The following is a 16,514-nucleotide window of genomic DNA, read 5'->3' on the forward strand; positions in this document are numbered from 1 at the left end:
CAGGATGGGGAGAGAGGAGAACCATCCCCAGGACTGATGCAGAACGAGTCCCACTTGTAGTGGCGACCCCCTCAACATCCACACACCACCATGGCCATCAGTCATCCACAGGGATGTCCACTGTCCAAGAAAAAAAGGTTCCTTCCCACCTCTGTCAGCCACTTATTTTCCGGCCGGTCCCTTCAGCAATGTTCTGCATCCCAAAAACTTGCTGTGGGGTGGGGGGCAACCCATAGCATTGCATTTTCCATCCTGCCAGAGAAGGGGCGGATGGCTCCGCTCCCAAATTGCATCTCGGCTGCCAGTGTCCTGGGAGGTGGAAGCCGGCGGCTCCCGGTGCTGGGTGTGTGCCCGGATCTGTCCGACGAGGCCTGGCTCCCAGGGAGCCACACCTCGCCTTGGCTGCGGCTCCCAACGCCCTCGGGGGGCCCCAGCTCCCCGTTGGGGCCTGTAGCTGTTCCTGACGTGCAGAGAGCACGGGGACACGCTCCCACCTCTCCTCACGTGGCTGCAGGTTGAGCAAGTGGGGACAGGCTTGGCTCACGGCAGTCTCCGTGCATCCCAGCCCGGCGGGCTCCTTGGGTCTGGGATGCATGAAGAAACCCCTTTTCTCAGCAAAACCAGACTCTGGCCACCACTGCACGTGCTGCTGGGAGCTCTTGGCGTGGGCTTTGCCTCCGCCAAGCCCGATTGTGACTCTGTGTGTGAGAAGGGAATGGGGAGAAGAGGGTCGCAGGGTGTTTCAGTCAATCCCATCACTGCTCGGGGCAGGGGAACAAGGAGCAGCCAACGTCCCAAAGAGAGGGTCCCATCAGCAGGATAAATGCAACAGCCCGAATCAGGCATGCTGGTGGCGATAGCATGAGCTGACCTTGTTGGGGGGGCTGGGGGATGTGCTCTGTGGTTCCTCACCAAGTTGAAAACTCATTGCACCGTTCTCAGCTGCCCCTGCAGCAGACCTGGCTGAAAGGGACATTTGCAGAGTGCTCTGGGGCGGGTGTCCCTCTGATGTCTGGGAGTGGGTGCCCCTCTAACACCCTGGGGGGGGTGGTGACCCTCTAACGAGAGCCTGCTTGGAAGGGAGCATCCCCCTGGATTTTCAGGTTGAAAGGCAGATCTAGGTTTGGACACACGCACTCAGGCCACCCCACCTATGAACAATTTTTAATGTCCTTCTGGGGGGGCTGTGAGCATCCCTCAGCCCTGGGGCACCAGCGGGATTGTGGGCAGAGCAGGAGGTGGGAGGAGCAGGACTTCTCCAGCCCTGCTCCTGCTCCTGGCGTGGTCCCACGTGAGTCAACACCACTGGGCAGAGAGGCCAAACAGGCTCATGGCACCTCCTTCCTTCCAGCCCTGTTGGGCTGATTCACAAATCCTCTTAGAAGAGCGATGCTGCCCCACCTGGGCCGCTGCATCGGCCATCTCGGCACGGCACCGAGCACCGCACCCTCGTGCTGTGCTGGTGCAAGAGCCACCGCAGTCCATGGTGCCAGCAGGACACCCAAAGGCATCCATTTCATCCCCCCTAAAAGGGAAACCAGCTGCATGTGGCCAAGGGTGGGTTTGGATGCCCAAGCGACGGGTAAAGGAGGAGGCGGCATGTGTGATGGGAGGGCTGTCTCCAGGGGGGCTACGAGTGGGGGACACAGGACGACCATAAGCACAGAACAGGGGTATGTTGGTGCCTCCCCAAACACTCATGCAGCTTCCCACCTCCCAGGACCATGGGCTCCCTGAGTCAGAGATAAGCCATTTATGGGAGTCAAGCTAGCCCAGTTGGGTTGGGTTGCCTTGGGTTGGGTTGAGTGACCTCTGGAGACCCCTTCCAGCCAACACATAAGCTGGCATCATGAGGAAACTTGCTCCTTTGCTTTTTGGGGCCAAGGTGGACACAGCCTAGGAGGACACTGCTTTAGCAGGTGTGCGTGGCTCGACCTCGAGGACCGCAGGGACACAGCTTAATTTCATGTCTGGCAAGAGCGGGCTGTGATGCCACTCCACGCGAAGGACTAAGCTTTTCTCTTTGCTAGTGATGCCTGGAGGCCACCAGCCCACACCCACCTACAAGAGCTGCCTTCACGCAGCTCCCCAGATTTGACCCACACTCCATTTCACAGGCCTCATCGCCTCGATCTGCGTTTGCACCGAGGACCCTTTACGTGGCCCTTGTACCTTGGAGCATCTTAAATGGTGCATCAGCACAAACTGTGGAAGACAGCCTTAAATGCGAATAAAAACCACGCTCCAGGCACTGGCTTGCGCTCCATAAATAGGCAACACCACTTGTGCTCACCAACACACCACAGGCAAAGCTTTGCTTTCACTGTAATATCTACACAGGACCTGGCATTAAAAGGTCGTGTTCATGAGATCAAGGCCATCGAAGTGACTTGCTGCCCCTGAGACACACCATGAAAAGCGAAGGTACGCACACATCGTGCCTCGAGTCGGTTTGTTAGAAAGCAATCCACAATTTGTAAAGATAACCACAGATCTGTTTTATTTTAAAAAAATGGAAGTAGAAAAGTTTGGCTGAAAATACGAACAAAAAAAAACCTAAAAAAATAGCACTCACACAGGAAATGTTTCTGTTTTGAAAACTTTGTCAATAGCTACAGCAATTTAAATCATAAAACAATCATCGTATAAAAACATATTTATTTAAATTAAATATTTTATGCAAACTCATATCTACACTCATTCAAAATGCATAGAGTCACACAAAAAAGATGGAATGTATTAGCTTAAAAACCTGTGAAGTTGTGGGGTTTTTAAAGTATTATTTGCAATTATTATTAATACACGTTCAGGACTGAAATCAGAAAATCATAGCTGCGCTACTAACTAATCATTACCAAGTGCCATACAGTAAACACTAAGATTAATCATGTCATATAACTGATTTAAAATAAAGCTTCATCTTTATGAAAAGGAAGAGAACTCGAGCAATACAAAATCCAAGGGGAGGAATAATGGAAGGAATAAATCAATGTACAGCTTTATTACAAGCAATAATACGCCGGAGTTAGAAGAGGCATCGGGCACTGCGGCTCAAAATGCGAAGCGTTTGCCTTCAAAAGATGTTTTATAAAAAAAAAAAATACGTGTGTGCTACATCATCACCTCTTTGCCCAAGTGCTCATCCCAGGACGTGCTCCCAGCCCGGCGGGGAGGGCAGCTCACGCCGCGCCCGCTTCGGACGCGCTTTGGCTGGGAGGCCAAGGGGAAGCCATGGGTGGGGGTGGATGCTGGCCCGATCCTGCCCTTCCAAGCCCTGACCTTACCCTCCTCCGGAATGCACAGGCTGAGCACCCTCAGGGCCGGCTGCCCCCCTGCAGCCCCCCGCCGCGCACCCCCGGGGCCAGCCCGGCAGCATCCCCCACGTCCAGTGTCCCCTTTGAGGACGAAGCCCCCAACTCTTGGTCTGGGGACAGGGGGACAAGGCAGGTTTAACCCCCGCCGGTCCAGTCAGGCAGGTCAGGGTGGCTGTAACAACACCGATACCAGGAACCGAGAGCGGCTTGCAGACCCTGCGCCTTTTTACCAAAATCTTCCCTTTTCCCCCCATCCCTGCCTTTTCCCCATCCAGAGGGTTTTGCTCCTGCCAGGACTTCAGACCTGCTGTTTTCAGGGTGCTGCCGCCCTCCTGACTCCAAAGCAGAGCTAGGGGTGCCCCGAAATGGAGGGCAGCCTCCCCGCGCTCCCAGGAGCATCTCTGCCTTGGAAGAGGGGCTAGGCCAGAGGGCTTTGGCATTGGGAAATGCCCGCCGGCCCCGTTCGGAGCAGGGCACTTGAGGCTTTGCACCAGCGGTGAGCCAACGACTGAAAGCCTTTACCTACGCCACCGAGCAGACTCCACGGCCCTCGCGGTTCGGACCCAGTCACCCTGAGGGGCGGCGAGCGATGTCCCCGGGGAGCAACGCCTCGTAACACTGTGTCGGGTCCTTCCTCAGCCGGTCCAGGCGGCCCCGGCCGGGGGTCTAGGAGACACTGTAGTTATTGTAGTAGGTGGCCGTGGCATCGGCAAGGACGGAGATGAGGCTGGTCTCAGAGGTGTGGGAGCTGCCAGCCGCCGGGACGTGTCCATTGACCAAGACCCCGCTGTGGTGGTCGCCATGGCCGGGGTTGTTGAGATACTGGTCGAACTCGTTGCGGTCCATCTCCCCCAGGAGCTCGGCTTGGCTCAGCTGGTCCAAGGTGTCAAAGCCGTGGTGGTCGGGTGGCGGGGAGAGCTGGCCCAGGTGGGCATGGAGGCTGGGGGGGTGCAGGGAGGGGAAGGCAGGCGTGTAGTAGCTGGGAGGAGGAGGAGGAGGAAGGGCAGGGCAGCTGGAGGCTGGGGGGATCATGCAAGTGGTGGGCTGCGGCATGGTTCTGAGAGGGTGGTGGTTGCATGGGAGGGAGCTGCCCGCGTACTCCGGGGAGTAGGTGGCTCCGGCAAGGTGGGAGCGGTGATGCTCGTCGGGGCACGGCGAGGAGAAGAAGCTCTGCTCGGGGTCTATGGCGTCCAGCGGAGACATCTCTGGGGGGGTGGGCAGCCCGTAGGGGTAGGTGTCCACGCTGGTGCTGCTGCCGCTGCCCGGGGCCTCCCGGTATCCCTGGATGGCTGGCAGCCCTGGGCGAGGGGGGTACTCACCCGGCCCCTCTTTCTCCCCCCCGGCCCGGCCGCAGGTCCGCTTCTCCGGCACCGCGTTTTGGTCCCGCGTCAGGCTGCCCAGCAAAAACCCGGGGTCTGCCCTCTTGCAGATCCGCTTGACCTGCTTCTTCCTCCGGGGCCGGTATTTGTAGTTGGGGTAATCTTGCATGTGCTTCACCCGCAGCCGCTCGGCCTCCTCCACGTAGGGACGCTTCTGCGAGAGGCTCAGAGCCTTCCAGGACTTGCCTGAAAATGAGAACGAAACTCCCCTTAGTGCCCGCGGCAGCTGTACCGGGGCGGGAAAGGGGGCTGCCACCCAAAGCTTGCGGCACACAACCCAAGGGCGAAGTACAGGCTCCAAATATCTGAGCCGGCACGCATGGAGGAGGCAGCCCGCAAATGCCACAGGGAGATGAGATGTCAGTGGGAGGATGAAGAAGGTGGGTGTTGAAGCTGCTGTAGGTCCACCAGTTCCCCCCTTCCCAAGTCCCCAGACACTCAGGGTTAGCTGAGCCCCACTGCAAACAAATCAGGGCAAATAATAAACTTGCCCAGTTCCGTGGCCTGATCTTGCAATGCCTCTCTGGGACGGAGAGCCTGGCTGCTGAGCGGGGACGGCCGAGGCCATGCCTGGCTGACCGGGGGGTCAGGACGTGGCGTCCCTGGACGTGGCCCAGCCTGTGCCCAGGACTCGCACCAGGGTACACGGAGACCCGGGTGCCACAACCTCGCTGCTCCCTGTTTGAAGTACACAAAATGCCCCCAAGACACAGGACAGAGAAGCAGCGCTGGGGGCGGGAATGGTTGTATCCCATGGTGAGGCTACCCCAGGCTGTTCCTCAGGGTGGGGGGGAGAAATAAGGATACGGATCAAAGCGTTTGATGCCTTGCCATTGCCAAAGAGACGGCAGAAATAACACTAATAAGCTGAGATGCTGCATGGCAAAGCAGTGAGGAGAAAACCCAAACCTCCAAAGAAAACACCGCAAAACTGTCCAGGGAAACACAAACTTTGGGTAAGAGGTTGGGCAGCAAAGCTGTGTTGCAATTTGGGCAGCTCTTTCTCAGGCTGTCTGGGCTGGTTATTTCTGTTTGCCCTCTTGGTTTTGCATAAAAAAATGGGGATTGGGATAAGTGGGAAACAGTGCATGGGGAAACAAATGTGTATTTAAAATGGGGTGTGATCACTAAAATGAAACAGCAGAAACATCACCCCACCACCCCCCTGGACATGCAATATTGGGGTGGGGCTAGTAACTCTGGGGACAAAGTGGGACAGCAAAGACAGGACAGGAAAATTTGGGGGTCCCTCATTGCACTGCATTGGAGGATCCCTGGCACTGGCAACCCGGGGGTTTGCACCCCATCAGGGTTTACACCTGAGGGGTGGCAGGGTGTGCACATGGGTGCCTGTCCTCTGGGGTGCGGGAGACCATCAGGCTTTGCACCCTGAGGCGTGGCCGGGTGGGTTCGTGCAGCCAGAGTGTGGGTGACCACTGGGGTTTGCACCCCTTGGGGTAGCAGGTTGGGTGCATGGGTGCCTGCTCCCTGGGGTGCAGGATCCCATCAGGCTTAGTACCCCACAAGGCAGCCTGGTGGAGGTTGTCCCAGGGTGCTGGACCCGGGAAGGCTTTGCACCCTGCAGCGTGGCCGTGTGGGTGCACGGGTGCCCACCCCCTGCCTGCCAGACCTACCTGCACCCCATGGGATGGCTGCGAGGATGCACGCACCCCAGGGTGCCACTGCCAGACCCAGGCATGGTTTGTACCCCGTGAGGTGGCAGGGAGGGTGCACGGGTCCCCAGCCGAGCAGGGTTTGCACCCCCGGGGATGGCCGATGGGTGCAGGGGTGCCCGTCCCGGGGTACCGAGTCCGGACAGGGTTTGCACCCCCGGGGATGGCCGATGGGTGCAGGGGTGCCCGTCCCGGGGTACCGAGTCCGGACAGGGTTTGCACCCCCGGGGATGGCCGATGGGTGCAGGCACCGCAGGGTGCCAGGCTCGGAGCAAGCTCTGCGCCCCCGAAGACGGCCGGATGGATACACAGGCGCCCCCCCTCCCCCCCGCGCCGTGTCGCCCCCCAAACCCCCGCACCCCTCCTCTCCTCACCGAGCATCTTGCTGAGCTCCGCGTTGTGCAGGTCGGGGTTTTGCACGGCCAGACGCTTCCTCTCGTCCTTCGCCCACACCATGAAAGCGTTCATGGGCCGGCGGATGCGGCTCTCGGAGCTTTTTTCCCCCGGTGGACAACGGGGGGGCGGCCCCGGCGGCAGCCCCTCGGCCGCGTCCCCCTCCAGCCGCTCCGGCCAGGGGTAGGTGCTGAGCAGCGCAGCCATGGCCCGGCCCCGAGCCCCCCCCCCAGCCCCAGCCCCGAGCCCCCCGCCCCGCTGCGCTGCCCTCGGGGTCCCCGCGCAGTCCCAGCCTCCTGCCCGGCCTCCCCCGTATTTATGAGCTCCTTGGAAAAAGCCTCCTCCAATGACACCGAAGGTACTCGCTGCTCCTCCTTGTTTGCAAACTCCTGAGCCCCGGCCAGGATGGCGCGGGGAGAAAACTTCTCCCCACCCTCTGCCCGGCACCCCCTGGGGAAGCAAAGAAGGGGGGGCAGCACCCCCCAACGCCCCCCCTTCTGCTTCCCGCCCCCCCCCCCCCCCCTTTTTTAAGATTTTATTATTTTTTATCATTTTGCCCACTGAAAGGCTGAGGGAGCTGGAAATGGCCCTGCCACCCCTGCACAGCCCCCGCCGCCCCCCACACCTCGGAGCCCCTAGAACTTCAAGGTTGAGGAAAATGCAGAGGGGAAGGATGAAGGGACTGAGATTTTTTTTTTTTTGGGTGGCCTGGAAAGAAAAGGGAAACAGCCCCAAATGGAAGGTCCCCATAGGGGTGCAAAAGGTCCCCTTCAGCCCCCGCCCCAGGCTTTGGCAAGCTGCAACGGGCCTGTTTGCGAGGGGAAATCAAGGCACGGGTCCTGCCCTTTTCCCTCGCACCCCATGCTTTAGCCACTAGTCCTGCATGAACTTTGCCACCGTGTGTGGGTTTTCACCCAGTTACCCCCAATTCTCCCTGTATGGGAGGGGAACCGGGGCCGGGTGAACCTGCTGGCGGATGCTTGTCCAGCCTGGTTGGGCTCCGGAATGAGCTTTACAGGGGCGACCAGGAGCAGGTGATGGGGCTGGGCACAGCCTGGAGGGACTGCAACAGCCCCAGTCGGTCCTCACTGCCCATCCCTGGGACATTAGGAAAGGGCTGGCCTGATGCTTTGCAGCCTTTTTCTTGCTGCTACATTTTATGGAGCGCTGCCCCATCCTGAAAAGCCACCCCAGCCTGGCTAGGATGGAAGCGCCTCTGCCATGCGACGGTATTTCCCACTAACCCCGGTTTGGTGCTCACGAGGGCAGGAAAGTCACCCTCGAGAAGCGTTCCCCCAGCTAGGACGAAGGATCTCCAGGAAGGTGATGGGACCAAAAATCCCCCAGCAGGACCCCCTTGCCCAGCTCATCCCTGCAACCTGCCCTGAGGAATATATTTAGTCGCTCGATTCCTTTATGATTCTGACCCCCTGACATGGGCTGCAGGGCTGCAGCGGCTCCGCTTTGACTGATTGTGGATTTCCTCTCTGCGCTGCCAGAAAGCCGGCGAGCCGGGGCGCGAGATGGGAAGGCATTTCCTCAGGCTGCCCGGCCGCTGCCCCATCTAACCCACGCACGGAGGGGAAAAACCCAGCACGGGTCCCAAGCCGGGGTGTTTGTGCAGGTAGGCAGCGATTTACCACGTGCCTGGGTGTTCCTATTGACTCTTGTCAGCTTACGAGCGATGGAGAGCGCGGTAAGTAAATATAAGCTATGTGGGTTCAGGATCTGCCTGGGTTTCCTGGTCTCTCCCCATGCTTTGCACAGGAGCAGGAACCCCGAGGTGCTTTCTCAAGGGTTGTGGTGATTTGGGGGTCTGGAGAGGTGGGAGCTGCCAACTTCGCTTGCAGCAGAAGCAGCAACAGCCCTTTTGGAGCTTTTCCCCGGAACCGAATTAAAACCCTGCGGAAGCAACAACATTTTCCAAAGGAACTGATTAAATCTATTAAGCTATTTACAAGTGGGCTTGATCAGAGCTGTGTTATCTGGGAATACAACAGGAAGGCAACTTCTCTTAAATCTAAAAGGCGCAGGAGATTTCCTGGTCTCAGGACAGATTTATAAACCCTTTACACACACACTCATGCAGGCCGGCACATAGCAACTGCCTTTCATCTGTGTTTTGGAGCCATGCGCGCTCCTGGGGACAGCCCGCGCCGTCCCAGGCTTTGCACAGCGGGCTCCGGTTCTCTCCCAAAGTCCTGCCTCACGCCTTGAAGTGCTGGGACGGGGCCGGGAGAGAGGATGCCCAACCCTCCATCCTGCTCTGAACAGCTCTCATGGGTGCATTTTGCAGATGGGAGTTGCTGCAGAGGTTGGCAGCAAGAGGTTGGGAAGAAAAACCCGTAACATCCTTTTTTTTTTTTTTTTTTTTTTTTTTTGGATTTCCCTCTAGTAGGGGTTGAACGCACTGAAAAACAGATTGCCCGAAGTCACAAGGTTTTATTTTTGAATACGGCGTTTCGCCGCTCAGCACTATTTACCTTCAGGACGCACAGCGCCTGGGTATCGTTATTATAAAAATAATGGCCTCTATACTTGAGGCCCCGGAGGCCAGAAAATTTTTAGTAGCAGTACAATATATTCCCTCAAGGAAAAAGGAACAGATGAATTCCACCCGGCCCCTTTTAACACGACATGCGGCAGCGCCTCCATCCTGCACCGCGTCTCCAAGGTGCGGTTGTGCAGGATGGGAGGACAAAAAAATTAGGCTGGGCGAGGACGAAGCGGCGGGACCTGCATCCACCTCCTGCCTCTGCCGCAGATGCCCGGAGGCTCTCGGGGCGACTCACCTCCTCTTTGCTATTCCCTCCGCATCGGGGGGGTAACACCGCGTTGTTGAATGCAAATAATAATAAACACTTCTCTTTTTTTCCTCCCCCTGTCCTTGAGCACCTGGCATTCTGATTGCATTAGTAAGATGGGTTTCATTCTGCACCCTACCTAAAATGCTGGTTAAACCTGTCCTGTAGGAAGCTCTGCATTACATAAAGGCAGCTGGGGCCATGTGAAAATGCCACCTTTTTAATTGCGACCGTATCGGGGTAATTAGCAGCAGTCTGGAAAAAAACTCATCTTTACTTTTTATGCTTACCTTCCCGATTCTGGTGCAACGCTTACCTGTATCTGGGGCACAGGAAGAAGCAGAGCTCTCACAGGGCTTGGAGAGCAGGGAAATTACGGCTAAAAGCTACAAGCTAAAATAGACTGAGCAGACAAAGGGTGGAAGAAAAAGCTTTGTTCTCCCCATTTTCACGGATGGGGAACAAGTGGCAGCAACTCCCATGGGCCAAGCAGAAAAGCCGTGACTGAACCCTGCTTTCGTGCCATACAGGCGAGACCATCCCCGCTCTCCAAAATTATCCCTTTTTGGCGCGGATCTGACATTTTACCCGGCTTGCAAGCGGCGGGGTCTATACTCACCCAGTAGCCTCCCCACCCCCCCACTCCAGAGATGTTCAAATGTGTGAGAAAGTGCAAATCCTAAATTAGCTCGATATTCACATGTTCCTTAATTATTGATGAACCTCTCGTCTCCCAGGGGCAGGTTTTGCAGAGACAGCTGGGGGTTCCCAGCAGAAGAGCCGGCTCTCAGCGCTGCGGCTCCCAGCTGCTTTGCCACCGAGGCACAAGAACCAACCCTGCCCAAACACCCGTCCTCGCTGGGTCCACCAGGCCTTCCCCAGGGACCGCTGCGGGGACCATTTATTTGCTAGGAGGAGAAACCACAGCTTTCCCCTTATCTACCCCCCAGCAAGAAATGTAGGCCAAAAAAAAAAAAATTGCTAAAATTTCCAGCACGCAGAGTGTCACGGTGCTGAATATTTCTGCTCTTACTATTTTTAAAATGCAGCTTTAACGGTTATAAAATAAATATATTTTAGTCCCTTTAGGTTAAAAGGGACTAGCAAGATTTCCCTCTTGCACATTAAAAGTTATAAAAATGGATTAAGCTAAGAAAAAAAAATATCTCAGAGTGACTCAGAAGCAGAATTTAAGTTCTCACTTGCTGAGAAATTGAGCTTCGATTTGGCGTTGGAACAATCTTCCCACCTCTGCCACCATGAAAGATTTTTATTTTTACCATATTCGCCAGTCTCACATCACTGAAAGTTTGCTTCTACAAGCAGAAGTTTGCTTATCCCTGCACGGGACAGGGACAGGGACAGCAGCCTTGGTTATCGTCCAAGTACTCCCAGCTCTGAGCCTTCCTGGGGGTTCCTCGGCCGCTAACACCGTGCCGAGGAGATTTATAACCCTTCACACGTAGCAAACCTCACGCTGCCCCGGGACGAGGAGGAACCAAGCGCAGGACTGCTTCAGAAATCCTCACGCTCTTTGAGGACATGCTATTATAAGATCTTTTTATTTTTTTTTTTAAGATAGGCGTGATGCTCTGCAATGTTTCCAATAGACTTTGTGCGGTTTTCCTCTCGGAGCTTCCTTCCTCCTCTTAGCGCTGGCAGGTTTGGAGGTTTTGTGACGTAAATTGTGCCTTTTGAAGGTGGATGCTTCAAGAACTTCAGTCTTGTGTGTTTAAACAGGAGAAAATTGGTTAATTACATTGGTGCATTCAGCTAATTTTCTTTGCCGAGAGCTGATTATTCGAAAGAAGTCGGCACCAGAACTACCTTTCGCCTAAAGGAAAACCGCGTTAATTGAACGCGACGCCGAACTGGATGGGCCCCCCAGCGCATTTCTTCGGTTTCACAAAACAGCGGCCTCTCAGCTGCTATCTAACGGACTGAAATTCACGCAGACGCACGGATACGGGCTTCTGAAACCTTAATGGGCCGTCGTGAAACTTGCACTTAACAGCATCACGCACCTATGCTTTGAAAGAACGCTGGTTGTTACTGCTTCTGCGTGAAGCGCTCGAGCTGGTGCCATCAGGGCAAGAAATCCAAGGAACGGTGCCCGTTCCACACGCCTGGGTTATCACGCCGCGTGCGCCAGTGCGATCTCCCGTCCTTGGCTCCAAGGAAGGCTCTGCAGTCGGACACAGCAAAATCGAAACAGCGGAAGCCCATAACGCTCACGTAGGCTTCGGTCCGATGCTGTCACGGGCTACTTTTCCGTGGCCTCTACTTTCCGGGACGCAGTTTTGTGCTCGCGGGTAATTACAAGCACAAAAGTCAGCGCATCTATTGCTGTTGACAAAACTCCAATTGCAAATCTCGTAGCTTGGCACGCAGCAGCCCCTGCGCCGGCAGCTAATTTCAAGGCTCAAAGCGAAGAATGGAAGTAACTCATGAGAGACCATCATCTGCGGAAGGCTCCCGATGTGAAAAGGAGAACGTCTTCGATGTCACCGGTGACCCAGGATTACTAAAAGTGAAAACTTTTTCATTCCTACGCTGTGTGTGCATCGCTCTCGAAGCGAAAGCCGAGTGGCGACTCTCATTTTGCTTCGTTTCTAGGTAATTTCACTTGGAGGTAACGCAACTTTGTGCCGCAATGTGTGAGTACAACGGACAAACGTATGGGGAAAAAAAAAAAGACCTTTCTGTTTAAAAGTCTTATTTTCACAGAACTGAAACCAAGTCATGTCGTTGTGCTTAAATTCTGCTAATTTCACCATCTGGGTAATGATGTAATTCTTTTTCTTACGCTTTCTAAAAAAAGACCTTCTTGCCAAACCGGCGTTTGGTTAAAACAGGAGTCGCAACCTGCTATAAACAAAAAACCCCCCAATTTATTACTCTGAAACGTGTTCCTGTTGTTTCAATCATCCATTTCGCTAGACAGGATCTGGTGAGAAGAGCTTTTCGGCGAGTAATGCAGGGTTGGCCGACCATTAACACGCACAGAGCGGAGCAGCAAAATGCATTGCTTGTTTGAAATGTTTCAAATGTTAGCCTATTATGAATGTTTTTTTTCCCTACAACCCTTATCCTGCACACGCTACTTCTCTTTCAGCTTGAAGCACCTTCGAATCCCACGTTTCCTGGGATAAAATGAAATTCCCACTCCTTCTTGTACAAACAGAAAATCTTCTACTTGTACAATAGAAAATCTTCTATTTGTAGCTGATATTTCAATCTGAGCCAGATTTAAACCTTAGGTATACCGTGCTTAACTGGAGTAACGCCATAAATTTAAAGATTTATTCCTGGTTTTGTTCCTTCTATAACTAACACTGGAATCTGGCCAAACACTCCTAAGAATTAGCACATAGAAACTCATGGAAGATTAATACCGAGAACAAACAAACAAGCCCGGCAGTATTTGGAGAAGGAAACCTTATTCCATGACTAGCACCTTTTTAAATTAAAATCCCAGAGAGACTGTAAAGTTTAGCTGCTTAAGAGTTAAAAAAATAAAAACAAGAAACATTGGGAACAGGCAGGCTTTTGGCTTCTGCTAGCAAACAAAAATCCAAACTCGAGGTGAAATTCGGAAGGCTGCTTTGAAGGGCACCCACAGAACTTAGGATGCTTCAATAAAACACGAAAAATTCTTTTACTCTCTTCTTCTGTTGAGATGATTATTTTTTTTCCACCTCAAGCACGGAGCTTAGTCACAACTTTACAGCAACCTCATGGTATTAAGTGGTATTTTGTTTAAGGAAGCCAGGGAACAAGCCCAGCCACAGCAGCACCGTAATGGCTAGCATTTGTACAGCACTGAAAAGCAAATGCTACGAGGTTTAAAAACTGTTGGCATGCCAGCAGGGAACAGAGAAAGGCATCTTGTTCTCCCTTAAAGTAAGTAAAACTACAGCAATTTTGCTGCAATGAATGCGCACGTCCTGCGGGCAAGAAAGGTGCGTTACGGACCAAGATATCTTAAAAAGGAAGAGTTCGGCTGCAGCTAAAACATCTGAAGCCATGTGGACTGCGTGCTGCGGACTAAGTTTCTCCCACTGGACAATAAAGGCAGCTTAAGGAATTTTTTTTGGTATTAACATTTGAATCTTGACAATGTTTTTCAAACCACGTTAAGCAACTCAACTGAGCTAAGACAATAAAAAAAAAAAAAAGCGCCCATTTTATTCAGCAGCGCACGCCAATGGGATGTTTTAGATTTATACTGATGAAACACAGCCAGGCCCAGAGTGGAACGAACAGCTAATGGATACGAATTCTGGTCAGCTACCCTGGGTCGCGCCACGGCAACTGGCTGGCGTGCAGGGCTGTGCTGTCAGCGTGCCGCGGCCAACGCAGCACCAGAACCAGCCTCGAGGCCGGCGAATGCTTCTTCCCGATCCACCGCTTCAACTTCCAAGCTCACCCTTCTCTTCTGACAGCATTTAGCCGAGTGAGACTGAGATGCCAAAATCCATCCCGAATGTTTAAGCTCTCATACAATAGTGCTGAGTTCCGGCACTACTGATTTCCAGGTTTACACAGAGAAACAAGCTCTAATTTGGTTATAAATCTAAACTGCAGATTTTCAATGGATAAATGGCAATGCTAATGCATCTGACCAGCTACGCTTCTAAAATCTGTCAGGTCTCCTAACTTCACAGAAAACCTTGCTCCATCCAAGGCAACTTTCTGACTTCCAGGCGCAGCACTGAGGGTACCGCGAACACTGCCTGGGAACCAGGGATTTAGATACGGTTAGTAAAAGCACAGCTCCTTTAGCTTTGTTGCAAAGTTACAATTGCTCGACAGTAGTTAACTACGGGCTAGGAAACAAAGGGAGGTTGTTTTTTTTTTTATTTCATTCTTTAGCAATGACACTCAGGCGTAAACCTTTAATAAGACTAAGTATTTTGTGAAGCTGCAAAAATCAATAGAAAAATACGTACAGCTTTGCAAAACGCCTCCTGTCTCCAGAAGCAGAGCTGGGCTATCACAAGTGAGAACAACAGTGGCTTTAATAATAAAGGCAGTGGTAGGGTGGCTTTTTCTTCTTTTTTTTTTTCACTGGATTGAGCAAAACACAGTCCGTGTAAAGCCGCAGATAGTAATTCACTGGCTTTCACAGTCCTAACCACAGCAGTTAAAACCAGGCCTGATTTTGCTTGCTGTTACCTGACTTGAACGGAGCTGCACCAGAGTGACTCTGGGCTGAAGGCAGCATGGGGGCTGCTGTGCGAAAACATAGCTCTTGCAAAGCCACCACGGCGAACCGTCTGCCAGACTGGAAGGGGCAAAGCCTGACTGGTTTTTTATCAAGCCTTGCTTTGCAGACATGCAAGCCTTGGCACTGCACACGGAGACCTTTTTCAACATGGCACCGAAGCTCATATGTTGGTCTGTCACCGTGTTCTCCCTTGAAAGAGCTATATTTAAACACAGTCCGCGGTTCCAGCTGGAGGTAGGGCAGTGTGTTCGAGACTGGATTACAACGTGATGTCCGGCTGGTGTGTTTACACAGACTCCTCCTCCAACATTCTGAAGTTCAAATCACTTCAGAGTCCCAGCTTGACCATTAGAAGGTTAACCGTGCTTGTGGTGCTTCTTTTTCTTTCTCTGTGCTCCTCCGATCCCCTCATCTGTCTCCTCTTTTTGCCTTTTGTGTTTCTTCTTATGGCGTTTCTTTTGCTTTGCCTCATAGTCTTTTACGCTGAGATCTTCGCCTTCGGATAATCCCACAAAAATTTCCCCATTGCCCATATTTTCATCACAACTCATGTTTTCCCCTTCGTCCCGCTCTTTATGTTTCCTTTTCTTTTTCCCTGAGTGACACTCATTTAACGGAGCATCCAGTTCCTTTCCATTCAAGCCACCTATCTTAGATTGTTTCACTTTTGGTTTCTCACAATACTCTGTACTCTCTGCCTCATCTCTCTTCTGCTTCTTCTTTTTTACTTTGGTTTTCAGTTCTTCTGAAGGCTCCAAAGCTTTGTCAGCTGTCGGGTGGGAATCGTCTACCTTTGTTTCTGTTTCATTCTGGGATCCCTTCAGTTTTGCCATGCGCTTAGCAAAATATTCCTGGACAGTGAGAACACTCTTCACGGTATTGTAACCGTCTGCAGGCTCAGATATCCAGTCGTTTCTCTTCTTCTCTTCCTGAGACTCGGGATCAGTAATATCCTCCTGCAGGTGAACAAAGAGGAGCAGGAGCGAGAGTCAGAAATAACGGCTTTCAACGTAATGTTATTTTCTTGCACACTAATAAGGAAAACATTTAAAAACCATAAGGTGCTTTGAAAATGAATTGTAAAAGTATGGGCTTTGGCAGGAGCGAGAGGCAGCCCTTAATGCAAAAGCTTGCGCGGGTTTAGGGGGAAGAGGTGGCAGTATGGAAGGCAGCAAGAAAATACAGAGCAAGACAATCCTCTGTTGTTTTGAATGTCTTACTGTTTACCTACTCCTGTGCAACTCACGCAGATTACGTATAACACTATCATACTCGGTGTATTACACTCACTCTGCAAAGGCACATGTCTCTACAAGATATAAAACAACACGAAAAATAACACAGTATGATCTATTAGCCTGTGGCATAAAGGAAACCCCATGCCTGGAATACCTCTACAGCAAAGTGCAAGAACTTATGATATACGGAGCAATCCAGCATTGATGCATCTCTTCCGTCTTATCAGAGCTTTAGAAATGTTTGTTTCGTAGCTGGTTTACTGTCATTGTGTCCTAGATGTTGTTATTTAAACATGCTCCATTTGATCATACGCTATCAGATGGCAAAACCAACATCACAGGTTGGATCTTACAAGGCTTCTGCACACACAAAATAAATAGCTGCTGAACTCTAGCTGCAGGTGAACACCTATAAAAAGAGTCTAGTATCTAGAAAGTAAATATAAAACAAAAAGCAAAGTGTAGCTCTGGAGCTGGATGTTA

General features: G+C 52.6%; 2 protein-coding genes across 2 annotated transcripts in view; both read right to left on the reverse strand.

Moving 5' to 3' along the window:
• Positions 1 to 2,483: 2,483 nt before the first annotated feature.
• On the reverse strand, positions 2,484 to 6,995 carry SOX7 (SRY-box transcription factor 7). The gene is made up of 2 exons (XM_075086527.1): positions 6,741 to 6,995; positions 2,484 to 4,879 (listed from the first exon to the last, which is right to left on the reverse strand). The coding sequence occupies exons 1-2, from the start codon at positions 6,964 to 6,966 to the stop codon at positions 3,981 to 3,983; spliced, it is 1,125 nt and encodes a 374-aa protein (XP_074942628.1). The 5' UTR covers positions 6,967 to 6,995; the 3' UTR covers positions 2,484 to 3,980.
• A 1,426-nt stretch (positions 6,996 to 8,421) lies between these two features.
• PINX1 (PIN2 (TERF1) interacting telomerase inhibitor 1) overlaps positions 8,422 to 16,514 on the reverse strand; it is a 68,182-nt gene continuing 60,089 nt past the window's right edge. The window contains exon 7 of the mRNA XM_075086528.1: positions 8,422 to 15,749. Within this exon, the coding sequence (XP_074942629.1) occupies positions 15,150 to 15,749 (600 nt within the window). The 3' untranslated portion in view covers positions 8,422 to 15,149. The remainder of the gene's footprint in view (positions 15,750 to 16,514) is intronic.

Source organism: Phalacrocorax aristotelis, chromosome 3 (assembly GCF_949628215.1).
Source record: "Phalacrocorax aristotelis chromosome 3, bGulAri2.1, whole genome shotgun sequence".
Taxonomy (NCBI): Eukaryota; Metazoa; Chordata; class Aves; order Suliformes; family Phalacrocoracidae; genus Phalacrocorax; species Phalacrocorax aristotelis.

Excerpts from the sequence above, each read along its gene's own strand:
- SOX7 (XM_075086527.1), bottom strand. The coding sequence starts at position 6,966 with ATGGCTGCGCTGCTCAGCACCTACCCCTGGCCGGAGCGGCTGGAGGGG. Across the intron at positions 4,880-6,740 it reads GGAGCTCAGCAAGATGCTCG|GCAAGTCCTGGAAGGCTCTG; the intron begins GTGAGGAGAGGA and ends TCTCATTTTCAG.